This window comes from Amborella trichopoda, chromosome 7, assembly GCF_054954075.1.
Source record: "Amborella trichopoda isolate Santa Cruz 75 chromosome 7, AtrichopodaSantaCruz75HAP2 v2.0, whole genome shotgun sequence".
In the NCBI taxonomy this organism is placed as follows: domain Eukaryota; kingdom Viridiplantae; phylum Streptophyta; class Magnoliopsida; order Amborellales; family Amborellaceae; genus Amborella; species Amborella trichopoda.
In genome coordinates, this window is record NC_142342.1 from 15,866,311 (window position 1) to 15,892,365 (window position 26,055).

The 26,055-nt window shown below is 36.8% G+C and overlaps 1 protein-coding gene across 1 annotated transcript; it reads left to right on the plus strand.

The window, feature by feature from the left end:
* Nucleotides 1–3,221: 3,221 nt before the first annotated feature.
* On the plus strand, nt 3,222–24,422 carry LOC18426027 (uncharacterized). Its single transcript, XM_088871033.1, has 7 exons — nt 3,222–3,304; nt 4,258–4,365; nt 5,900–5,926; nt 6,082–6,194; nt 13,232–13,293; nt 13,448–13,552; nt 24,061–24,422. The coding sequence occupies exons 1-7, from the start codon at nt 3,222–3,224 to the stop codon at nt 24,211–24,213; spliced, it is 651 nt and encodes a 216-aa protein (XP_088727159.1). The 3' UTR covers nt 24,214–24,422.
* The last annotated feature ends 1,633 nt before the right edge of the window (nt 24,423–26,055 follow it).

The window sequence follows — 26,055 nt, forward strand, 5'->3', positions numbered from 1 at the left end:
GGGTAAGTGTTGTACTTCAGGTTTCATCTTTCAAACTGCGAGTGGCCATTAGTTCCATGATTTGTCTCCTAATCAAGTCAACACACTGGAGAATTGATATATCTCGTGCTTCTAAAATCCACTTATTATATGACTCAGGAACATTAATTGTTACTTGGTCGTATCGATTACCTCTGAATTGTGATCTGGCCCAACGATTTGGTAACGCTTCTATGAACCACTTGAATGCATCATCAGAAAGTGATCTAATTTCCACCATCTTATCAAAATATTCTTGTTGCGTATATGCTCTACATGCTCCAATAAAGTTACATACAACTGCCTTCTTAATGTCATTAGGTATGTGTTTGCATTCTTTCTTGAAATTCTCTGCTAAATGACGCTCACAGAAGGCATGATGAGCATTATAAAAAACTTGACAAACTGTATCAACTAAACCAGGGTGTCTATCTGACAAAAAAGTGATTTCACGATCCGTCCCAATAGCAATTTTTAGAGATTCATTAAACCATAACCAGTTATCGGTACTTTCGGCATCTAGAATTGCGAATGCAACGGGGAAACATTTGACCATCCTCGTCGAGTGAGCTTGCAGCTAGTAGAGTCCCTAGGTATCGTACCTTTAGTGATGTCCCATCGAGAAATAAAAGTGAACGACATCCATTTTTAAAGCCATGTATTGACCCATGAAAGCTTAATCTACCTCCTGGCCATACTTGTCCTGTCGTATAACTGCCAGGATTCATCTCCATCACACGGTTTACATATGTTGGTAACTAGTTGTATGCCTGCTCTTACGAACCATGTATTTCTTTGATGGCCGTTTCTTTTCCTCGCCAGGCCTGCCAATAGGGTACTTCTAACCCATAATCTCCTAACCCATAATCTCGAGATAAATCACTCATGATTTCTCTAGCCTTATAATGTGCAATGTCGCTTAATTTATCCTTGATTAAGGATATAACAAATTTTCGTGACGCTCTTCTTTGTACATCATTGCTTGTCCCTAAATTGCATGTGTGATCTTTTATCCATGTTTTGATTTGAAAAACATTCGTCCTACCAAGCGTCGCACAATATATCTCCCATTTGCATCCATCACCCTTGCATTTTGCCTTTATGAGATACCCCTCATTTTTAACAAGACGGTATGTGAAATGGTTTGCTATAGCAAACTTGCTAAAGGCTTCTCGAAAATCTTCTAAAGATTCGAACTGTTGTCATACCTCAATAAGTGCATCCTCCCATGTGCTAAGCAACCTTGGTGTATTGCTTTGTTCAGAGCCAGATACTAAAACATTAGAGGGTTCTGGGGGTCTGACCTCTTCGACTGCCATAGTATTATTTGAAGTACTTCCACACCTACGTTCACTCTCATGAAATACATACACGAGCACTTGATACTCGCCTTCATGGCATGGGCGTTCAACATCCTAATAATATCATCATCATTAAATAGGTTTATCATAAATTTTCTATTTCTCGAGACAAAATACCTCAGTGATAGCAAGTGCATGTCAAGTGAGAAACGCTCTGCTATGTATTTTCACATGTGAAAAAGGTAAATACATCACCACCGATATAATCTAAAGTCCCATCGCCACTTGTTCGGAGTTCTCCACCATAAATGCAATAAGTTAATCTGTTATCACCCATTTTCTTTTGTCCTGCACAATATTTGTAGTAACTTCACCACCAATATACTAGCCTTGAACTTACCCTATGCTTATACATAAAGCTTTTTGTAACAAGAATTGGTACTAAATTTTAACAAAAGAAAGATGATGAATCATCATTTACAAGTTCAACAAAATGCAGTAAAAATAACCTAAAAATTATTACTATCAATGACATCCATACATTAAAACTTATTTTTTAAAAATAGCTCGACAAATTTTAAGAAAGCTTTTTGTAACAAGAATTTGTACTAAATTTTAACAAAATAAAGATGATGGATGATCAAATACAAATTCAACAAAATACAGTAAAAATTTAGTCATAAAAGTCACATTTTATAAAATTTAAGTGAGAAAAAATTAAGGTGGGGGTAGAGTGTTTAGAAAGTACAAATTGGGGGTATTAGTAATTTTCCCTTGTTAAAAAAGGTTAGAGAGAGAGAGAGAGAAGAGCAACCCTTGCATAAAATTGTAGGATAAAACCATTTTTTTTTTTTTTTGTTGTTGGAAAAGTCAAAAGGTTTATGTGAGTTTATCAACTTAACTACATCTCTATCGTTATAAGACTGCCTCTATCTTTTTATTTTTATTAATTTGAGAGAGTTAATAGCAATATCTCACTAGATGTTGCACTCCTCTTCTCCTTAAAACGTATGAGGTTTTTCTACAAGATAAGCTCTACTAGTTGGGATTGAAACGGTAATTAATTAGCGCGGTGAATCATTGCATATACAGGTGATATATATATATCAGAAAAACAAAAGAGGGAGGAAATTAAAATTTTATCGTGCATGAAAAAAACAATTGTGATCACTTCTTTTTTTTTTTTTTTCAGAATTGCAATATATTTTTTTTTTTTTAAATGGACTTTGACCTAACTGTAGGGCTTCAAAAGAATTTTACAGTAAAATACAAGGTACTCATACACAAGAAAATATCATGAGTAGATCATGACAAACACAATGTCAACATTAAATCACAGAAGCTCCACCATTAAAAAAAAATTAGAACAAAAGGGAGGGATGGAACCTGGATCGTTCTGATACCATTGTTAGCGAAAATTGGTGGATCGCGAGACTAACCCGAGATCAAAGAAGAGATGCCTTGAGGCTGGTGATCGCAGAGCCCGGATTTTTTTTGCCCTTTTGAGAGAGAGAGTGAATAAATTATTTTTTTGCTCACTGAAACGTTTTTTTTTTTCTTGCTGACGCGTTTTTCCTCTCTCTAGCTTCCCTTTTTATAGGTAGAAGAAAAAGGTTTTAACATTTATATTTCCAACGGGTATTTGAGAATGGTCTGTCTTGATCTCAGAGATATCCATACAATATGAACGTTGGTTTATATGAACGTTAAATAACCATAGTATTTCTCCCACAATTGTAAGCGTTCCATCCCACAATTGTAGGTTTTAGTCACACGAGGCCTTATGGCCATATGTGCCAACAGAGATTCCCAGGAGAGAGAGAGGTTTTGTAACCACAATAATGAGAAAGAGAGAGACCTGAAAGTGTTGCTCTAGTGATCATAGGAGTGGTGGATTGGTTGATGGAGGAGGCCATAGAGATGGTCAGGATCGTAAATATTCTTGCCTCCTCCTACAAAAAGGGTGTTGTTGTGATCCTCCCCAGGTATCAGCCTGTTTGGCTGCGATATCATTGTATAAAACAAGAGCACCAACCCCAAATTATCAGTAAAAACACAACAGAGAAGAAGAGAATAACCAAATATGATTCCTCTTACCAGAAGCAAGGGCGTAGGAGAGGCAAAAGCAAGGGGGCAGAAGCGACAAGTTTGAAGGTTTAGGCTCGAGGTTTTGGAAAAAAAAAGGGGAATTGATTAGGTTTTTAGTTTTTTTTTTGTTATAAATAATTATAACTTATATTAATATAAACTAAAGGGTCCGGGCACGATCGGGTATAGCCATACCCATATTCGTGCCTGTACCCAAAAATATCCAGGTATGCACTTTTGGACACAGACCATACTCGTGCGTCCAAAATGTGAACCCATACCCAAACCTAAGTTGGGTATACTTGTCGGGTCCTGGTTGGATATGGGTCCATTGCCACCCCCACCAATGAAGCTAAAGGGTAAGATCTGTAGCACATCTTTAAGACCAACTTTGCTCTAAGGGGCAGCATGTTGAGCAGACAAAAAATAATATATCCATAGAATAAATGTAGCAGAGATAATGATATTAATAGGATGAGTAGCAAGACTTGAAGAAATAAAATTAAAAATGAATACATTTGGGACATTTCAAGTAGAAGGCTAAAAAAGAGCAAGGGGTATACCCATAAAGATATAGTGGCAAGGAGTATGCCTAAAAAGACATGGTTGGAAGTAGTGAGAAAAGATATAGGGACTTATGACTTCACTGAAAGTATAACCCTTAATAAATCAGAATAGCTAACCATGGTTCGTATAGCCGATTCAAATTAGTTGGGAAAATATTTTGATGATGATAATGATATAATAATCAATATATATTTAATACGCGGTTCATCAATGGCTTCTCGAGAAAGGTGGCATCATTGACCGATCTACTCAATAATGATCAACCATGGAATTGGACAACAAGGTGCAAGGAAGCCTTTGAAGATTTGAAGAAGGCCATAACCTGTGAGCCAATGTTGTGGCTCCCCGACTATGCGATGTTCGTTCAGTTGGATAAAAGGACAGATGTTCGGTCAGACGAGTGAGGGATATACCCTTTTGGAGAAGTAGTTATTGTCCTAATAGGTAGGGGCTGGGCTCAACAAATGAAGATAAGGTTTTGTCTCTCCTGTACAAGAACGACCCACGGCCTTTTCTTGCATGCATCTAACATTTCTTCTTTTCTGTCGTCCGGCGGTGTTCCATCTTCTCTGTTAGGCAGTGCCTGACTCTTTATAACAATTCTTCACCACATTCTACTATAACATACAATTAGAAGGGAAATGTTTCTATGCTTCCCCTACAGCATAGAAGTTCTATCCTCCCCCTACCATCCAGCTGTCCAATTTTGATCAAGAGAGTCATTCACCGTTTGATCTTAAATCCGACGTCTCAATTAGTTTTTTTATACAAATTGTATGAATATGAAATTTGGTATGTGCTATCTTCTCATTTGGGGCGCACCTATAAAAAATATTAAAAATAATTTTGGATATAATATAATGAGAAAAATATACCTTGCAACTTTCAAAGGTATTTTGGTCATTTTATTTTATTGAAAATATATTTTTTATATTTTTCACTAGTGTGATTTTAATAGAGGAATGGACGTCCAAAATTTGATATCAAAATAGTTTATAGAAAAAAATTAAAAATAAAATAGTAAAGAGATGTGACATTGTGATTGGGGCAATCTTAGCCCACAATTCAAAATGGAAGGTTGGATAAGAAAGATGATAGAACTTCTATGCTGCCAGGGAAGCATAAAAAACTTACCCATTATATAATAATATATTATATAATTTTTTGGGAGACAAGTCTTCCAAGCAATCCAAATAGTGGACAAGCATATTCTAGGTCTTTTACCATATGCTATCCATACTAGGAGATGCTAATTGTAAGAGAGACCGTTTCTTAGGGAGGCTTCTCCTTAGAAAGCCATTTCCAAGGAATCAAACATGGCATTAGGCCAAATGCATGGGCTTCCCTTCGCACCATGTGGCCTGCTTTAATGGTGAGGAACAGTGTCCTACTCAACCCAATATAGTCCATGCAAGTGGAACAATAGTTAATCTTCTCCGTCCATTATTAGATAAGCACGATGGAAATTACACGTACTATATAACGGGTATACTACTGGCGCATGCTTCTCATTCCGCTGATTCATCTTGACCGTCCATCGTAAGGACGGTAGCTGATGCTCTGTGTCGCGAAATGCTTCCACATTGATCATGGGTACTATGAAGCAAAATCACTTGATTTTGTAACACTGTGCTAGCTTGTTTTGACCGTCCCATCTCATCATAAACGGTCAAAATTTGTTATGTTTCAAAAAGTTTTCATCGCAACCGTTCCATTTATTTATCGGACGGATGACGAAGATTCAGCGCGATGTAGAAACTTCAAGTGCTCGCATAAGATACGTTTGCCTCAGGGTTGGTGCTTCTCAGCCTCAAATTTGAGCACGTCCCTGCATCCCGCTATTCCCCAACGCCACCCGCCGTTCTAGTTAGAGAGACAAACGTCGGCAAATATAGAGAGAGAAAGAAGGCTCTGCTTCTTTAAAGAGAGAAAGAAAGCTCTGCCAATTTCAGGTTTAATCTGGGTTCCTCTTTACTGCATTTCATTCACTTGCAACTGAGCTCAGAGTGTCTTTGTAGGTATTGAGCTTGCTGATGGCTCTACAAATTTCGTTGAATTCCCCTAAACTCTACTCCGAATTCACCCCTTCTCTCTTCCATTTTCCCAGTTGTATTCTCTATCGTCCTTCCCATCTGTTCTCTCTCAAAACTGCCCCCAAACCCTGCTTCCACTACCGAACTCCAGCTACTGTTGTCGCTGTGCGCTCAACCGTTTCCAAAGGTGCTCTCTCTCTCTCTCTCTCTCTCTCTCTCTTCCATTTCCTGTATTCAATTATGCTTTATGGTGTTGTTTGAGGAAGTTCTTTGTAATTATTCTCTGGTCCGTTTCAGTTGAGATGCTGCATATTTCTAATGAACAAGGTTTTGAGCAATGCTTTTCATCGTCCGTGTGCTGTTCATATGTTTGACATATCTATATGATCGTTTGTTGGGTATCGTTCGTTTGGTGTGTTTTAATCATATCTCTGTTTTGGGCGACTTCTTGATTTATTGATTGGATGCATATCTGGTTTGGTCTTCCATTTATTTTGCTATTCTGATTTTGAACATCCTTCTGCATGTGAGGATGTTTTCTATGTTGTGTTCAAATGATAGTATTTATAAAAAGTTACATTTATTGAAGGAATCCAATAGGAAGTGGGAAAGGGGCTGGGGTCGTGGTGGTAACACCCCCGCACCCTAGTCACCACGTTGTAGTTTTCATTCCCACGTACACCACCCCACTAACACCTTAAAAAACTAACTCATAAAATATTTGAAAAAATGTGCACGGGCCTGTCTTCCCCACTGCATTACCCAAAAAAAGAAAAAAAAATTCAATAGCAGTTGTAGATGGTGCCTTGTCATGTGAACCAAAGATTGATATGGTCTTCTTTTCAATTTTGAGACTTGCAGGTGGACATGTTCTTTTATTGGATGCCTTCCTGTTTCATTTGACAATGGCTAGTTAAGAAATGGATGGAGATAAGCATTACCACCTTGGTCTTGTCCTACACATGGGAATCTTTGTACAGTTGATTATCTGGTCTTGGATTATATGGTCTTTGTTTACGGTGTGCTTATTGCTTTCTGCCTTTTTTTTTCATAAACCATTGTTTGTTCTTAATTTCTTGTTACCAAATAATTAGAGTCGGTGCACCTGATATGAGTCCATTGAACTGTGATGTTGTTGACTAAATGCAGTTACCCTGTCTTCCCTAGTGATTCCATTAGTGTCTTCTCTAGATAACTAATGACCCCTTTTTTTGTGCTGCACTTTTCTTGTTTTCATGTACATATACGGCTGTAGAATGGGGCGGTTGACCCTGAGTTGACTTGAGCCTAGATCTAGGTCTGGACCTTGGATCAGGTCTGGGTCCAACAGACTTGGATCCTTGTCAGGTTTATCCTGACCAATTGGGGTCAACATCTTGACCTAACAGGGTCCTGGTCGGACCAGTCCCGTTCGATCTAGGTCTTTATCAAGGTCTGCTTGACTTAACCGAGAGAGAGAGAGAGAGAGAGAGAGGGAGTGAGAGAGAGAGAGAGAGAGAGAGAGATCATTTATTTTTGATACAAGAAGGTCACATCAATGCAAAATGAAGCTGTTGGAGGTGTACTGTTCATAGTGTTCAAGTACCAAATTTGTTTTCTCCAACTTTGTAGCACACTTCATCGGATTTTACATCTGATGGCTAGGGGTAACTGTGACCTCTATCTAGCAAGGGAAAATTGTCTTGTGTGTGTTATATATGTATTTTCTCTCTCTCTCTCTCTCTCTCTCTCTCTATATATATATATATATATATATATATATATATATATATATATATAGAGAGAGAGAGAGAGAGAGAGAGAGAGAGTATATAATACTATCCTTGTTCAGGTCTAGGTTCTTGATCCTTGGGTTAGTGTCCAGGTCAGCCTCAGACCATGCTGGGTTGTGTTCAGGTCCTGAATCCAAGAGAAATAATGCATATTATTTCATTACTGTTTCAATATTACATGCTGTTTATTTTGGTATCATATTTTCGCTATTTAAAAACAAAATGCAACACACTCCATTGTAAGTCTAGCTGTAAAAACATAAAAATAAGGAAAAGGGACAACTTACCCATATAATTTGAGCAAAGATGGTTTTACATCGATCTTTTTTGAGAAACACAAAATCTCTCATGGTTCTGGTTTTATTTTCTCATGAACATTGTTTTCTTTTCTCATTTCCTTATGTTGCATGCATTTTGTTTCATCCAGAAATAGCTTGTAGATCTAAAATGATATGGGCAGTGTTGGCTTTCTTTTTGTGTACCTACTCATATTGTCAGTAAAGTATTTGGTATAACATGATCCTTTGATCTTGACATGGATTCCTATTCTTAGATCGAGGCTTTGGAGATGAAACCACTCTTTGGTTTAAAGGATGCTTTACACATTTTCCAAATCTTGCCAGAAGCATCCATCTATGAACAAAACTATGACCAATATCATATGTTCTTTAACTAGTGGTGAATGCTTAATGTAGTTGGTAAGTTAATTTTCTATTAAGAGTATAAGAGAGTTCACTTTCCTAGAAACAATGACTGTAGAGCTTGAACTGGAGTACTGGATCCTGTCATGCATATGACCTTAACTCATGGCCTTGTGTCCTAAGGCTTTCCTGTATTGCTGTATATGACAGTTGGCTTGTGAATTATCAAATAGTCAACCCCCCAAAATGCAATCTTAATTGATGACTGTTCTGTGACCTAATCATCTCGATCAGTCAAGTTGACATGTTATGGGAAGTAAATGCCTATACATCCTGTTCTACTTATGATCCTTAGTGTGATAACCCTTGTGATAATGTGGCTTGATTTTATTTTTTTTGGGTAAGTAATGATGGCCTTCCTTGATCAGATCTTAGTATATGTATTACATCCATCCAATCTATCCATTTGGATGATGACCTGCTGCCTTACCACTTCCATTGTAATGTTTAGATCTGTAGTCATTTTGATGCTGACCTGCTGTCTCACTGCTCCCATTGCAAATACTGCTATATTTGGTGAAAGAAGTTTTAGAGACTTAATGATGCATTAATTTCTGTATGAACATCTTCATCGTTTTTCATTATTTTTAACTTTCTCAATGGATTCATGCTGTGCGTGTGTTGGTTTTATTTGCTGTCTGACAAGCTGGCATCCTATACATAAAGATCTTGATGCCTCTAATTAGATCTTGATGCCTCTTGGGTCGATAATCCAAGAAAATGGAGAGATTGAAGAAGATGTCGCACACAAAATTAGAGCTGGGTGGGCGAAGTGGAAATGTGCATTTTGAATTTTATGTGATCGCCGCATACAAATGAAGTTGATGGGCAAGTTCTATAGGACATATGTGAGATCACCTTTGCGCTATGGAGCAGAATGTTGGCTGGACAAAAAACAATATACCCATAGCATGAATGTAACGGAGATGAGGATGTTGACATGGATGAGTGACAAGACAAGAAGGGATAGCATTCAAAATGCATCCATTAGGGAGAATTTAGGTGTGGAACCAATAGGTGATAAGATGAGAGAGAGTAGACTTAGGTGGGCTGGCCATGTGTGGTGCCGACCGAGTACAACACCTGTTAGGAGGTGCGAGTTAGTTCAAGTGGAAGGACTGTAAAGGAAAAAGGGTAGGCCCAAAACGACGTGGTTGGAAGTAGTCCAAAAAGACATGGGGACTTATGGCCTCACTGAGGGTATGACCTTTAATAGAGCAAAATGGCAGACCAGGATTCATGTAGCTGACCCCAATTAATTGGAAAAAAACTATGATGATGATGACCCAGTGTATGGAGATCTTATCTAGTTGTTGAACCAAAAACAAAGCTTAGGGTTTCTATGCATTTATGCCATTTAGTAATTGATCATCAAATATTAGTTTTGCTGATAATGCGAACCTATGCACTTCTTTTTCATAGGTAACATTCATGCTAGTAGTCGTCATGTAGTTTCTTCTCTGTAATCATTGTGTGTTCTCTTAAGTTGAATGCCTCATGTAAGCTCAAGCTCAAAATTTAAGTCATTGACAAACTTTGAGATAGCAAATCAAAAGCACAACCTTCTTTACCTCTGGATCTAACTATATAGGATATCTGTTGGTATCTACCATACTCAACATCATTACATTCCCACTGTACATGTTAATGCCAGGCCATTCTTACCTCAAGTTCCTTAAACCTTACACTTGGGTGGCATTCCTGCTCCAAAAACTTTTGATCCCTGGGCAGTTCCTTATGGAAAATTGTCTATTCGCCTGTCATTTTTCTTTCTTCTAGAGACGCTCCTTTGAAAAAAAAAAAGATGCTCCTGAGATGTTTCCAAGAACTGAGGAATATACTGATCTTGTACATGGCATCACGTTTTGAATTTCTTGACCCATTAGCCAATTATGTGTCGTGTAGAATTGGTTTTGACACCCTATTTGGTACCTACGATACTCAGATGAGGTTACTTAGTATCTTGTTGGATGAGTGTGAAAAATGAAAAGAAAGTCGTATTTCTTGGAGCTTGGTGATAGACAAGAAAGTAGCTTGACCTTTGGATCATAGGCCATTGTTTGTCCATTTGATTACAGATACATGGTATTGGTAAGGGACATCTTGAAAGCTATTATGGTTTTTATTGATGACAATTCGGTAAATCATCATTATCATCATCATTCGAGCCTTATTGATAACAATCCGCCAAATACAAATCAAATATAGAATTTGGAGTTCGTAGTACTAAGTTGGAATGAATTCCTGTGTGGAAAGAAAGAAATCAGTTGGCAAAGAATCATAATCATCATACAATTCATGGGAAATTGGGGAGATCACATGGAAAATTTGAAATAGTATTCCTAAAGCAAATATAACTCCCCATCCCCCAGACAAGGAATTTAAAAAAAAAGTAACATATGAAAGATGAGGAATACAAATTCCAAATAGACCTTGAAGTGCGAGAACCCAAATATATTGAGTTCATTCTGTACATAGAGTGAGAGACAGACTCTTAGTGAGGTCTATTGTAAATATTGTACCACACAACCACTCCTTCCCATGCGTTGTAAATCTTAATGAAAAATAATACAACAGGTGGGTTCCGGCACAAACCCCAGCTAGTTTAGTGTAAAAGAAGTTCTAAAATCCAAGGGTATCCCTGGTTACTGTAATATCTATCTGCTACCTTACTGGCCACAGTGATGTGTGTAATGACAAGTATTGAGATAGTTCCTTGGCATCAAAGTCACTTGTATATTAGAGGATATATAGCATTATAACACTGGTGTATACAGCGTCTCACTTCTTGTGCTCTTCCAGACCTGTGAGTGAGTACTTCTCTTACTTGAATGTGAAGTACCATGCATACCATGCACAGATGGTTGAAATTGTTTGCGATCTATTCATTTTAGGCGTCTTGATTGTTGCTCATCCACATATTATGGGTGCAGTTTGTACAGTTCACCATTTGTTGCTGAACCTCAATGATCTCATATTATTATCATATGAATATGATTGGTATAGTTGGCTTGCATACGTGCCTCATTTGTATCGCTTGATCTTGTTACTTGGTTCATAGCGGGCAAGTCCTAGTACTTTTCAATTCATTACTGGGTACTGTCATTTCTTGGAATTCCTCTTACTCAATGGAAGAGTAGTAAACAAGAGTCTGTTTACATTGTACTCATGCTATTGGGTTTGTTCTGTAATTGCTTATGGATATTTCTTTTGCTGTGAATTTATGTCTTTGGCCCCCTGTCACTTCATATAAGCTTTAAGGTTTAACAAATTCATTATGTAATGGGTATTTTCCAGTAGTTTTATAGTTAAACTTACATGTAGCACCGTTGGTCACCCTTCACGAGCATGTTTAGACACATTCAACCATGGAGTTGAACATGCCTATTATAGCTGGGTCTTGTGTTCCTCCATTCTGTGGATAATACCTCCCCCTAGTTGGCTGGTCCTAGCATTTTCTATGATATTTTACTGAATGTTAGGCAAAAGCTTGAAAGGCCAACCAATAATTTTTGAGTCACACTTATGTCCTTTTTCTTACATGTTCATTCCTTTTTCTGTGCAGTTCCAAATTAATCACATTTTTTGACAACGTTCATAACGAAGGTTATAATACAAGTCTTCCATTGTGCTCAGCATTGCCCCTTAGCTTTAGTTGGTCATTGATTTTTGAAATGTTGGCCCTTTTTGTGGAAATTGAGCTATTGATTTAACATTTGTGACTTAAGCTAGAGGCGGAAGTTCACTATGCAAAATGACACCCTTACTATTGAGGAGTAGGAAGTTCCGTAACTATTGAGGACTATCAACTTTAAATGGTTCTAAAGAGGACTTTCAAATCGTTCTGGACACCGTAATGAATGACTCTGTTTTGATACTTGGGACTCACCTAAATCAACCTGTCTTGCCTCTGTCCAGATTCCTTTTGGAAAAAGCAATTAGAAGTAGAACAAATTTAAACTTCTGGACTTTCCTGCTGCGTTGTCAATTTTATTTGAAGGGTATGGGTGTTGCCCAAACCTCATGATATCATTTCTTTTTTATTTGTTTATTTTATTTTTAAAGATCTATTCTTTTAATTTATTTGACGTGTTGATGAAACCCTCCATATATGATTTGCGAGTCTCCAAGTCTGCAAGTCACTGGGCTCTGCAGTGTCGTAACTCTTGAGCTGAGTCGAAACTTTGCTAGACATAGAATTTTTAAGATATAATTTGGCATTGCGCATAAGGTATGGAATATTTCTGAGGACTTTGAGGTTATGCAGATGGAACATTCATAGAAATTTTACCTGTTGCCCTCATGGTTGCAGTTTGCATATAATTTCATACAGACATGCAATTTAGAGAGTTATATGAAGTTATTTCAGAACTGTTTGCAAAAGTATAAATAAATCAATAATTCCATGATTATTTGAAGCTCTAGTGATCCTTGCACTCCAGGCCAAGTACAATTTTATGTTCTTTTTTTGGGGTAGTTCAGCAGTGGGAATCGAACTTGGGATGTAGTGCTGCTAAACATCAGCTGCTAGCTACTCAAGCCCAAACCTGATTCCTACACAATTTTATGTTCATCGAGTTTTTGATTGCATCTTATTCTACGTTATTGCATAGAATTGACATTCTAGGAGTGATTAATAGTTAGATCATTATTGTTTTCTGTACATTCCAACATTTGTGCTTGGTAATCTCATGATAGAAGGTATTTCTCTTTTTAGCTTTCTAACTTCATCATGTGTTTTCATGAAACAGTTATTCAAACAGCATGGAGGGTAGGCAAGGATGGCCTAGAAGCTGGAACTAATCTTGTGCCTGTAGGTTTCTTGTTGTTGCATTGCAGATGATATTCTCCGTGTTACTGCTTTTCTCTTTGCAACTAAACTCTGATTTCCAAGCAAATTTGAATGCTTTCTTTAGATTTATGTATGGTGTTGCATTATCACATTTTTGCAGTATTTGTGATGTCAGGATTCTGTTCCACGACCCATAGCAAGGATCGGTGTTGCTGTGCTGACCCTAACTCTGTCTCTTTATGTGTTGAAATCCCTTTTGTCGACAGCATTTTTTGTTCTGGTATGTGTTCTATTTGATTCCTAGTCTGAGAAGGTGTTATTTGCTTTCCCCTCTTCAATTTCTATAGTGCTATATATTTGGCTTCTCCAATAATTAATAGCTAACACGAATCCAGCATCAGCTAAATACTCATTAATGGGAAGGGGCTAATATCCCACACATGTGAACCTTGAGCATGGAATCGGATACTTGTCAAGGTTTTGTGCAATGTTAGTTGTCATAGTTTCTAGATCTTCTGCCTAAGTTATTAGTCCATGTAGTTGTTTGGTTCTTAGTTAGGCAGTAGAAAAGCATGAGAATTTATCTTTTAGTGATCTGTCTGCAGTATCTTTATTGCATCTTACTGTAGCATATCATATTCTTGTTTTCCACAACTCAAATCAGTCTTGATTTTATTGGTCGGTTTAGTCGACAAGTTGATATGATATTAAATTTCCAGGAGCGTCGTACAATGTCTTTTATATTTACTGAGTGAACTTTTGGTATCATATATAAATTTCGTAAATGCCTATAGGAAACTAAGTAGAAAGGGGAAAAAGCTAAGGAAATTGATGGATATAAACTTTGGTATATAAGAAAAGATAATAATAGAAATGGTGTAGGCATAGTAGCCAAAGATTTAAAGGGTAAAGTAGTTAATATAAAGAGAATAGGTGATAGACTCATATTAATTAAACTTGTGTTAGGGGAGGAGATAATTAATGTAATTAGTGCTTTTGCGCCACAGGTAGGACTAGACGAAAAAATTAAGAGACAATTCTAGGAGGACATGGATGGGCTAGTCTAAGAACTACCAAATAGAGAGAGGACTATTTTAGGTGGGGACTTAAATAGTCATGTAGGAAAAAATAGTAGAGGATATGAAAGGATACATGGGGGATATGGTTTGGGGAAAGAAATGATATGGGTGAGGCTATTTTCGATTTTACTATGGCTTACAACCTAGCAATAGCAAACACCCACTTTGAAAAGTGATAGGAACATTTAATATTTATAAAAGTGGATCATATAAAAGCTAGATAGATTTCTTTCTAGTTAAGAGGTAGATCGATCATCGTGTAAAGACTGTAAAGTTGTCCTAGGAGAGAGTTTGACCATGCAACATAAGCTTGTGGTTATGGATGTCTGCATAAAGAGATGAAAGAAGAGTGAAATTAATAGGTGTCTAAGAACTAATTGGTGGAATTTAACAAAGGAGAAAACAAACTTATTTAGGGATAAATTGGGAAAAGAAGGAAAATAAAATTCTGAGCATGAATTTAATGTTATGTAGAATGAGATAGCTAACTGTATTAAGAAAGTGGCAAAAGAAGTTTTCGGACAAACTAAAGGGAAAAGAAATTCTGATAAAGAAACTTAGTGGTGGAGTGATGAGGTTCAGAAAGCTACTACTGAAAAACAATCATGTTATAAAGCTTGACAATATAGTATAGATGTTCAAAACTTAGAAAGAATATAAAAATGCTAAGAAAACGCCAAGAAAATAATAAATAAGGCTAAAATTAAGGCATACGATAATCTATACAATAAACTGGGAATAAGAGAAGACGAAAATGATGTCTTCAAACTAGCAAAAATGAGAGAGAGAATTATAGGGATTTAGATCATATTAAATGCAGTAACGGTGAGGATCAAAAGGCCTTGGTAAAGACGATGAGGTCAATAAAAGGTGGAGAATTTATTTTCAAAAATTGTTAAATGATGAATACTATGGAAACATAGTGTTAAGAGGAACCTTTCACATAAATGAGGGTGGAGGTCATAGATACATTCGTAGGATTAGGATGTCTGAAGTAAAAGAAACTTTGAGAAAGATGAAGATAGGAAAGGCTTTAGAATGAGATGATATCCCATTAGAGGTTTGAAAGTGCATGGGGGAGATTGACATATGCTGGTTGACCAAACTGTTCAACAAGGTGTTAAGAGTTATAAAAATTCCAGACAAATAGAGAAAAAGTACTGTGGTACCCATAGTTACCAGGAGTGCCTATGTAGGGCTCCACTCCCACCCTTGAATCTTGATCCCACGCTCTGAATGACCAGATCTTGATTCTAGGTGCTTCCTTGCTTATTTGGATTTCGTTTCTGGAGTTATGGAAACTCGATTTTAATAATTTGGGAATGGGTTCCCTAGCAAATGGGGCCCGTATCTGCATGCCCCAAATCATGTCTCCAATGTCATTCAGAACCACGATTCCATCATACCAGGAACCAAGTATCCTATACCATGGGAGCGAGCTTCACCTACAAAGTTTTTTTATTCATATGTAATAGTCGGTGTTGATAGAGCAGAATGACGGACCAGGATTCATGTAGCCTACCCCAAATAGTTGGAAAAAAGCTCTGATGATGATATAATAGTCAGTGTCCCGCAAATTTTCTATGAAGCACATATTTGGTAATGACACTTATGTCCAATTTCAAAGAATGGCAACTAGAGTAGGAAAAGATTGTAAGGAGGTTCAAAAGGTAGTCACATTGCAATTTTAATGTGAATTGAGGTCACGATCAATTCACTTCATTAAGATAAAAAATGATGTATTACACAACTTGTTAATGGTGCATTTCTATCGATAAGGTAATCTTATGTACAAGTCTCTGTGAATAGTTGGAATGGGTTGCACAACATTGTTAGCTATTACTATATTTTAATTCTGAACTGATTTTATTGTGTCTGTGTACCATCGTCATGTGAACGTTTATAAGCTCGTGTGAGATATGAAAGGGTGATAATGGATGGATGGCCATTGGTTTATCATCATCTATCAAGCCTTATCCTAATGATTTGGGGTCGGTTACATGAATTATGTTCCTCTATTCTTCGCTTTTAGGATTAGTGATAAGATGTTCAAAGTTTTAGGTCGGGTGCCTACCTAACTCAACGCATCTCTTTTACTCGAGCTTGGGACGGGTTAAGGGAAAGTTTAAGGTCCTCAACTCCTCACCCTTATTAGACCAATGGATATGGGATAAATCGTGCTCCCAAAAAGCCAATGCCCATTTGGTAATTTGAAAATGATAAGTTATAATATAAAAAAAAAACCCAAAAGGCCATGCACCTTTGCATGAGCCTTAGAACATGTCCGATGACAAGATTCGATCGCAAGACCATGAATATTGGTTAGTATGTGCACCTAAAATGCCAATGCACATTTTGTGATCTGAAAATGACGAGTTATAATATATAAGTTAGTATTGTATTTTTTTAAAAAATACAATATCAACAATCTCGACGATCCAGATTTGTTGTGGCATGTATATTGTTCGCCTATAAAGAATATAAATCCAAATAATGTTAAAGGACCTACAGCCTCAAACACTAAGAAATCACACCATCTTAGATACTCAATGACTTTTCTCGCCAATATTCTAAAGTTAATCACTTTAATTCTATAGGCAAAGGAAAAAAAAAGAAGAAAGAAATAATGTATCTCCCTCCATATTTTCATATTCATGTTTGGAATCACATTCTTGGGCATTAGGGTTGAATAGATGAAAGCATTGGTAGAAAAGATGCATAACCCATAGCACTTCACTCTATCTGTTCCCCCCACTCTCTTGCCCACTCCCTCTGTCCACCAAAGAGGCCATTATTAACATATCAAAAATGAAAATGTTACACATCAAACCTATCGAGCAGTGAGTCATTGTTTTCCATAGTCATGTTCATATTATCCATTCGGTCCAATATTGGAAGCCACTACGCAACGCTTATGGGTGAAAATGAACAATATTTTCACCCATAGGCTTGGCGCCGTCCGATTTTTTGGGGCGGGGTGGATAAATCGAACTCACCGGACATGCTATGTCCGTTGCAATTGCAACAGACATAGCCCTGTCCGGTGCAGTCGATTTTTCACGTGAAAAATACGTAAAACCACAACAGCTCTACTAGATGGGTGAAACACTATTCATTTTTGCCCTATGGCGTTTTTAAGACTTTTCCTTGTGTAATTAGTGAATTATTATTGCTGGTAGAGTGTTGTGTGCATCAGGGGACACAATTTTACATGTGCACCCCATAATGCACCTAACATGCATCTTAAAGATGGATGTGAAAATGTGGTTGTCCCATTGAAACCTACAAATCAACCGTCCAAATAAAATTCATAAAAAATTACAAGTTTTTATTCGAAAATTAATTCTATTTTTTCTAGTTTATGTTGATGTTCAATATAGTTTAGATCTTAGAAAATTTTGTCCAAAATGATAATGGAAAATTAATCATCATGTTCACAGTTACCCGATCATAATCTTTTAAATTTTTTTATTTTATTATAATTTTTTCTTATTCATAATGACCTTGGCCTAGATCATGAATCCCTAAAAATTTGGATATAAAAAGCCGTCCATAAAATGTAACATAGAGAGAGGACACGTGTACAGGAGCCAGCTGACTTAAAGAAACCACATCCTAATTTGAATCAGTTGTGAGCAAATCTGAAGTATGGGGACAAGGAGTATGGGCTCATACTGTGAGAGAGAGAGAGAGAGAGAGAGAACAGGGATCATGGGCAAGAGAATGAGTACGAACCATGGGCAAGAGAGTGTGGAGGTCAATTTTCCTCTGTCTATTTTAAGCTTTTATTCTCTTGCCGAAGTTCCATGTTTTAAGGGGAGACCCTTTTTTTTGAGGCACGCTTACCGCTTATTTGCTAGGGTCATAACAATGAATATCTTGATATAGATTGGGGTCATTGGGAGAGAAGTAGAAGAGAAAGTTGCTGGGTTTGGGAAACTAAGAGAGAGAGAGAGAGAGAGAGAGAGAGAGAGAGGGAACATATAGATTGTCGGATACAGAAATTACGGGGCAATGAGTTTGAAGAGGGAAAAATTTGAAATTTTAATTGGTGACCCATCAGATGGGTTAAGAGTGAAGATGTAAATCACATATTGATATTTGAACTTTTGAAGTTAGTCGTAAGGTAGGGGGCTAAAATCACCCCAAGCCTGTATATTAGATTTGAGACTTTATGTTAGTTCCTGTGTTTCCAGGTCTGGGGCTGACGATTATAATCAAATTAGGACACCAGTTGAATCCCAAAATGGAGTTCGCATATTCCTGCTAAGACTGCTTTATTGAGTGGGCTGAATTTCATTTTAAAATTTTAATATATATCAATTTTAATATATTAGTTTATGACTTTTAATTCATCTACACTAGTATTTATCATTTTAAAAAATAAATAAATACCATATGAAGGGTGTGGTTTAGTTGAGGCCCTAAACAATCAAAGTAAGACATACCTTCAAATAATGTCGAAAGGTGATTTTTCAGTAGGAGAAATCTTTGTAATGGCCTGAAAATTTATTTTCAACTTTAATTTCAAAATCATCGTATTTATGACTGTTCAAAGTATCATTATTATCTGTTTACCAAGTGAAATATTATATTGAATTTCATTTTACAATATAAACGTTAAAAAGAAATTCATTTACACAGTTACCACATTCATTACAATTTCTAGCATTGACTAGAGCATTAAATATCCATATAGGGTCCCAAAAGATTTTTAATGTGGTGTTGCAGTCAATTATAGAAATTTTATTTTTGGACGTCGTCTAGGAAGTCCGACAAAGATTCACCCCAAAAAAAGGATGGTCGACAAAGAAAGTTTTCCTACACTAAAGGAATGAAATGGATAGTGAAATAAATCTACAGGAACACATTTAAATTATAAAAGTAAAATCGTCATAGCTTTTTTATCATTATCCATGTTTAGGAATTCAAACCTCCAAGCCATGTTCAATATGGAAATAGAGGGCGTGCCACCTGTCAAAATACGTGAGCCGCTGACTCACCAAAACATTCCTAGTTCCATGGACCTCTCAAAAAACATGCCCCTTAGTTGGCCCAATGTGTGTCCCTCCTGACTGCCTCTCTCTCTATATCTCTCTAATGTGTCAATCCCTCTCTCCTTTTTTTTATTATTATTTTTGGGGAGATGCCCCTCCCTTTCGCTCTTCCCCCTCACTCTCTTGTAAAGCTTCCCTTCTTACATCAATACAATTTGGTATTTCTTTAGGTGCTTGCCTGGTCACTTTGTGCTGGTAGTTGTCCCTTGTAGTACTTGTTGTGGTCTAAGGGTAGTGTAGGCTAAGATACTCAGGTGGGGCAGCTGGATAGGCTAACTAGTGCTCTTGGAGGGTTGGAGTACTAAGTGCCATCCCGTCTCAGTTTCCCTTACCCACTTGGGACTTCCTCATATGCCTTTCATAGAAGAACAGAATTAGGAGGGATGATGAGGCTGTTGGTGCATTTGTATTTGTCTTAGTTTTCTACTTGTCGGATGACTCGAGAGGTAGGATAGACTATTCGTCTATTATCAGACTAGCAAGAAAATGGATGCGTGTTAGCGCAATGGCTTTCGTATGTAAAAGCAGAGATCAAGCCCCCCTCTATATGTTGCACATCAAGCTATCATGGGTGTGAATGGTAGTAAATGCCATGATACATGTACACACAATAAGCCATCAACATTAAATGGAAGATAACAAGTAATAGTTGTGCAATATAGGTTATAGGACTTGATCAAAGCAATTGCGTGGTCACTAACTAGTCCATGTATTACTTTTTTTTGGAACTGCTGAACGTGTGCTGAAGCTGATGGAAATAACTCGATCGAGTCGATTTTGGTTTGGATGATTTCATGAATAATGTAATGTAACTTGATAAGATATAGGATCAATTGCCATGAAAGGTCAATAAATGCATTGCATGCCTAAATCATGGCAATTGGATATAGATGACAGCCTTTACATTTGCTTAGTTATGCACTGCTCCATGCGTTCGAATTAATGCAACATGAAGGGGTGCATTTTGGACGATTGGGTAAGATCATATATATTATGCTGCCGTGGGAGTATATTGTGCATCTACTCCCTTGCTCAAACACCTCTTTAGGAAGATTTTTTTACCCTAAAATTTTGGGAATTATATAAGAATTACTTGATGAATACTTTTAAAAGAAAAAATTTGAATTTTGAGTTATGTGACACTCAGCTCTAGCCCCTTCTAAAATTGGAAAGATTTCTATTCAATCTTGAGGCACTAGTTTTTCCTAGTATATAGAGAGATTGTTTTGGAAATTTGTTTTAATGAGATTATTCCATGAGTAGTAGAGATTAAATCCCCAAAATTTGATACATAAGAAGCATTCGTAGTATGTGTTTTGCTCGAGGGAGTAAATGGATAGTCTACTCCCTAGGAAGTAGAAAATTTTCGGGTTGGGCGATCAATGAATAAGAATGTGATCTCAAACATGAATATGAAAATATCAAGAGAGATGCATTTTTTTTTTTTCCTTTGCTTATAGGATTAAAGTGATTAACTTTAGAAGATTGACAAGAAAATTCATTTAAGTATTTAAGATGGTGTGATTTCTTGGCTTTCAGGGCTACAGGTCCTTTAACATTTTTGGATTAATTTCCTTTACGTATGAACAATAGACATGCCACAACCAATGTTGTCCTTCCACTGTCACCCTTTCATATCTCACGTAAGCTGATAAACATCCACTTGACGATTGTACACAGACACAACATAATCAGATCATTATTACAATACAGTGATAGTTTACCCTTTCATATCGCACGTAAGTTGATAAACATCCACTTGACGATTGTACACAGACACAACATAATCAGATCATTATTACAATACAGTGATAGTTTACAATGTTGCGCAACCCATTTAAACTGTACTAAGAGAGACTTGTACATAATATTATCTTATTTCGATAGAAATGCACCATTAATAGGTTGTATAACATATCCCTTTTATCTTCTAAAAGGAAATGTATTGGTTGTGACCTCACTTCATAAGGAAATGGCGACGCGGCTAACTTTTGGACCTCCTTCCATTCTTGTTCCTTCTCTAGTTGCCTTTCTTCGAAATTAAACACAAGTGTTATGAAATGTGTGCATGTCATAGAAAATTTGAGGGACACCAACTATTATCTACGAATAAAAAACTTTGTAGGTGAAGGTCGCTCCCATCATATAGGACACTCGTTTCCTGGTATATGATGGAATCATGGCTCCGAAAGACATTGGAGCTATGATTTGGGCTTGCGGATCTGGATTCCATTTGCTAGGGAACCCATTCCCAAATTATCGGAATCGAGTTTCCATTACTCAGGAAACGAGATCCAAATAAGCAAGGAAGCTCATGGTATCGAGATCAAATCACTCAGAGCGTGGGATCAAATTCCTGGGAGGAAGCAGACCCCTACATAGGCACTCCTTGTAACTATGGATCAAACAACTTTCTTAGTTGTTTCACCTTCATTGATCTCTTGTTTTGTAAGAAACTCAATTAGAGGCTTTGGTGAACCATCAATGTATCCCAATAACCGCTGGCCTCGTATACAAGTTAAAACTAAACCTTTCCAAGTGAAATAGTTTGACGCATTAGGTTTAAAAGGTATGAATTGAGGATTAAGAAGACCAATGGAAGTAGAAGAAGACGTCGAGGCTATTGTTAATAGAGTAAGATAAGAGCAAAAGGCAACTAAACCTTTCCAAGTGAAATAGTTTGACGCATTAGGTTTAAAAGGTATGAATTGAGGATTAAGAAGACCAATGGAAGTAGAAGAAGACGTCGAGGCTATTGTTAATAGAGTAAGATAAGAGCAAAAGGGCACGAGATCTCAAGGAAGAAGAAAGGAGGGAACGAAACCAGCAGTTAGATTTTGATGAGCATGAGGGAGAAAAGCAGTTAGGGCCGTGGACTAGATTTTAAGAACAAAAAAGGAGAACGACCCAGATTGGGGCCGATCTAATGGTCACGATCTCATTTCGTATTTGAATTGTAGTTTTTTTTTTCAAAATTCCAAAGCGCTTGAAATTTTGGACGTGTATTCTTTAAAAATAGGAGAATCTAATAAAAATATCAAAAACTAATTTGCAAAAAACAAATTGACCAAAATACCCCAAAACGTTTCAAGGGTATTTAGTCAAGTTATGTTTTGCAAATTATTTTTTTAATATTTTTATTAGGTTCGCCTTGGTGAAAAGAGTGGCCGCCTACAATTTTATGTGATTTGGATTTATAGAAAAAAAATTAAAATTAAAATACGAAATGAAGTCGTGACCGTCAGATCGGTCTAGATTCAATTTGGGCCGTTGGGCTCATATGTAGCTATGAGCTAGTGGGCTAACCTATGACTTTCCCAACAAAAGAAATAAGTTATGAAGGCCATTCAAAAAAAAAAGAAAAAAAGAAATAGGTTATGAAGATCAATATTTGAGATTCCAAACAAAATCTAGGGTCTTATATTTAATTAAGAGAGAATCAAGAGTTTTGCAGCTGAAATATGTAATGTAAACATCAGCATGAATAGTAATGCAAACAATAGGCTCCCTTAATGTGGTGGAAATATGAGAGAAAGATTATGGTTTAGGAAAGAAGGATGAGAATGATGAAAGAGGGTAAAGATGAAGAAAGCAAGATCAGGGTTTAAAGAGAAAGAGATACTGAATCTTCTAGAAGAAAACATGGGTTACCTTGATTAGAGTTGATCATGCCAAGGGCATATTAAAACCTTGCTCTGATATGATGAAAAACATAAAAAAATAAGAGAGAAAAGAGGCACACACTATTTTACCATGAAAACACACACCAGGGCACAACCCTAATTCATGTATTATAATTTATATAATTTTACATCTTGAGTAAAGACAGATTTGCCCTTATACAGTAAAGCAAATGACTTTACGATTTAAACCAGTTAAAAATACACACAAATTTCAGAACTGCTCTTCATTGAATTCTATTAGTGTTGGAATGTCAACATGTTATTTGATCAATCCCAATCCAAATACTAGAAAAAATGATTGATCATCTTGGTTTCTAATTTGGGACAAACATCAGGGGTTTGAATCCTTGGCCTCCTGTGCACAAATTGGGTTTCTTACTATTAGTCAAAGCCCAAAGGGTAATTCCTTTGTATGCTAATTTATATAACAAAAATGAAAAACCTGTCAGTAATAGATGAATAGATAGGTCAGCTTGCTTGGGCTTTGGGGGCAACTTCAATGGTTCAGACCCTTGATCTCCCTCAGCCATATCAGGATGTTTGGTAAAAAAAAAAAAAAGGTTGGTCAGCATGATTTGTTTACGGGAACATCTTCAAGAGCCGAACCCTTGACCTACCAGCTTACAAAGTTGGGGTTTCTACCACCAGGCCAAAGCCTGAGGTACAAGAAAACAGGGTCAGCTTGTTTGCTGGAATCCTTCTCAGATCTTGATGCAAGTGTGATGTAAGCCTAAAGCCAGGAAGCTCTTAAAAATTTGTGATTCACCAAACCTTCTAATGAGCAAAACTATTTTACCTTTCTTCTTGAAACGAAAGAAAAAGAATACCTGTAGGATGCACTTTTTTAGATCTTAGATATTATTAATTCAGTTGAAATTTTTTTGTGCTCCTTGATTACATTGGCACATCCTTCCTTTTTCTTTGCGTAGTTCAGATGAATGTATATTACGCAGCAATGATTTCATGCAGGCCATGATGGGGCTCATATACTTTGTGTTCATAGCCTTGAACAAGGATGAAGGGCCTGGACGGGGAGGAGGGGGTGGTGGTGGTGATGGGACGAGCTCCACGGATGAGACTCTTGAAGAAGCACGTAGAATAATGGAGAAGTACAGGCAATGACAACATCCATTGAACTCAGTCTCAACCCTTTTTTTATTGGTATGCGTTTTCAGCTTTGTGAAACCGTAGGTTGATTATGCTTGATGTAGAATACAAATGTATATCAGTGGTCATTTGAAACTATGTAAGGATGGGGCATCTTCAGCCCTTGTGATTTACCAAACTGCCATCTTTTAATGAATTCAGAGAAAATCAATCTTCTCAACAAATTTTGTAAAATATTCTCGCAGATTTAGCAAGGGACATGACACAGAGCAACCTTCCGTGCCTTTTGATGGCCATCATGGAATGCCAACCCCAATCAAAATTAGGCTGAATGTTTGCTTGAAATTGGGCTCTTATTTTTTAATTTCTCGGCCAAGAGATTCACTGGGGTTCATGGTGGATGGTCGAGCTTGAAAAATCAGTAAAGAGCACTGAAAAATACTATGAGAAAGTTTCCTGAATTTAACTAAACCATTTGTTGGAGATATATTAAGAGCATATTGCATGGTGTTGACTACCTAATGGACAATCGTGGAATCACTCAAAAGTCGCTTTGAATTCACGAGTCCTGATAGTTGTTCTGGCCTATTTCTAATCCAAGCCTGAACTCGGGGTCGATCAGTTTTACTCCAGGGAGAGATGAAATCGAACCCTAGCTCATTTGGAAATCAGAAATGGTGGTCGAAAATTGAATCATACATTGGCACCCAAAGAGAGGGGACTTTTGCTCGTAAATTTATCCTATTCCTTGGTTATGGTTGGCTTAATTATACTAATGTAAATGTTCAGGATGGCAGGCCTAACCAAATGACGCATTCTTCTGATGGTTTGATGGGCTAATATGCATAAAACTTGCTGGTTCTCTACTCTCAAGAAGATCAATTTCTTCCTTTTTCTAAAAAACTCTAGCTCTTACTGTCTACATGGAGGTTCCATGTGTAATCTAACAATCTAAAAACATTCAGTCTTTTGAGCCTCGTCACCATCACTTCTGTATCTTTCTCCCCATGGTGGATGGGTCGAAAATTCTTGGTCTGTCTTGTTGAGGGTCTATTGGCGTATCTGGATGAATTGAAATTTGTTGGCATGACTGATGCAAATCAAAATTTGGATGCTCAAAATTTTAATTTTATTTTTTGTTAATTTTATTTCTAGAGATTGGTTTGATTTTTTATTTTTATGGGAAAATTTTACATAGAACCTTAATTTTTCGTCTTATTTCATGGTAGACCCTCTTTCTATTTTTTCTTTCAAATGGCATGACCCCTCATCTCTATCTCTATTTTATTGATTTTTGATAATAAAAATTAGACCCAACAAATATTTTTATGTTATTTCAACCAAAAAACTATTTTTAATAAGAAGAAGGGAAAAATAGGGTTAAAAAATTTTTTGAGATGAAATGATATAAAAAGATTTGTTGGGGGGCTAATTTGTATGGTCCAAAGTCAATAAAAGAGGAAGATAAGAAATGAAGGGGTACGATGAAATCTTTAGAGACTTCTTTATGCTGTTTGAAAGAAAAATGGAAAGAAGGACTACCATGAAATTATACAAGGAATTAGGGTTCTATACAAAATAGGATTTTTAGGTTAGTCTGATTAAATCCATTTTTTTTATTAACAAGTATTAATTTAGGTAGGTTCGTATTCTTTCTTGATTTACGTAAGGTTAAACATTTTTTTAGCAAGTTTTTAGATGGGATAAGTTTTTTTTTATTATAGGTTAGTTTAGGAAAAATTTGGACTTTACTTTAGAAGACGTGCAAGCTTGGTCCTTATTAGGTGTTGCTGGTTGATTGAAGATAAGGGAAGATAGGAGGCGTTGATTGTTTATTGTTGGAGGAAGAAAGATAAT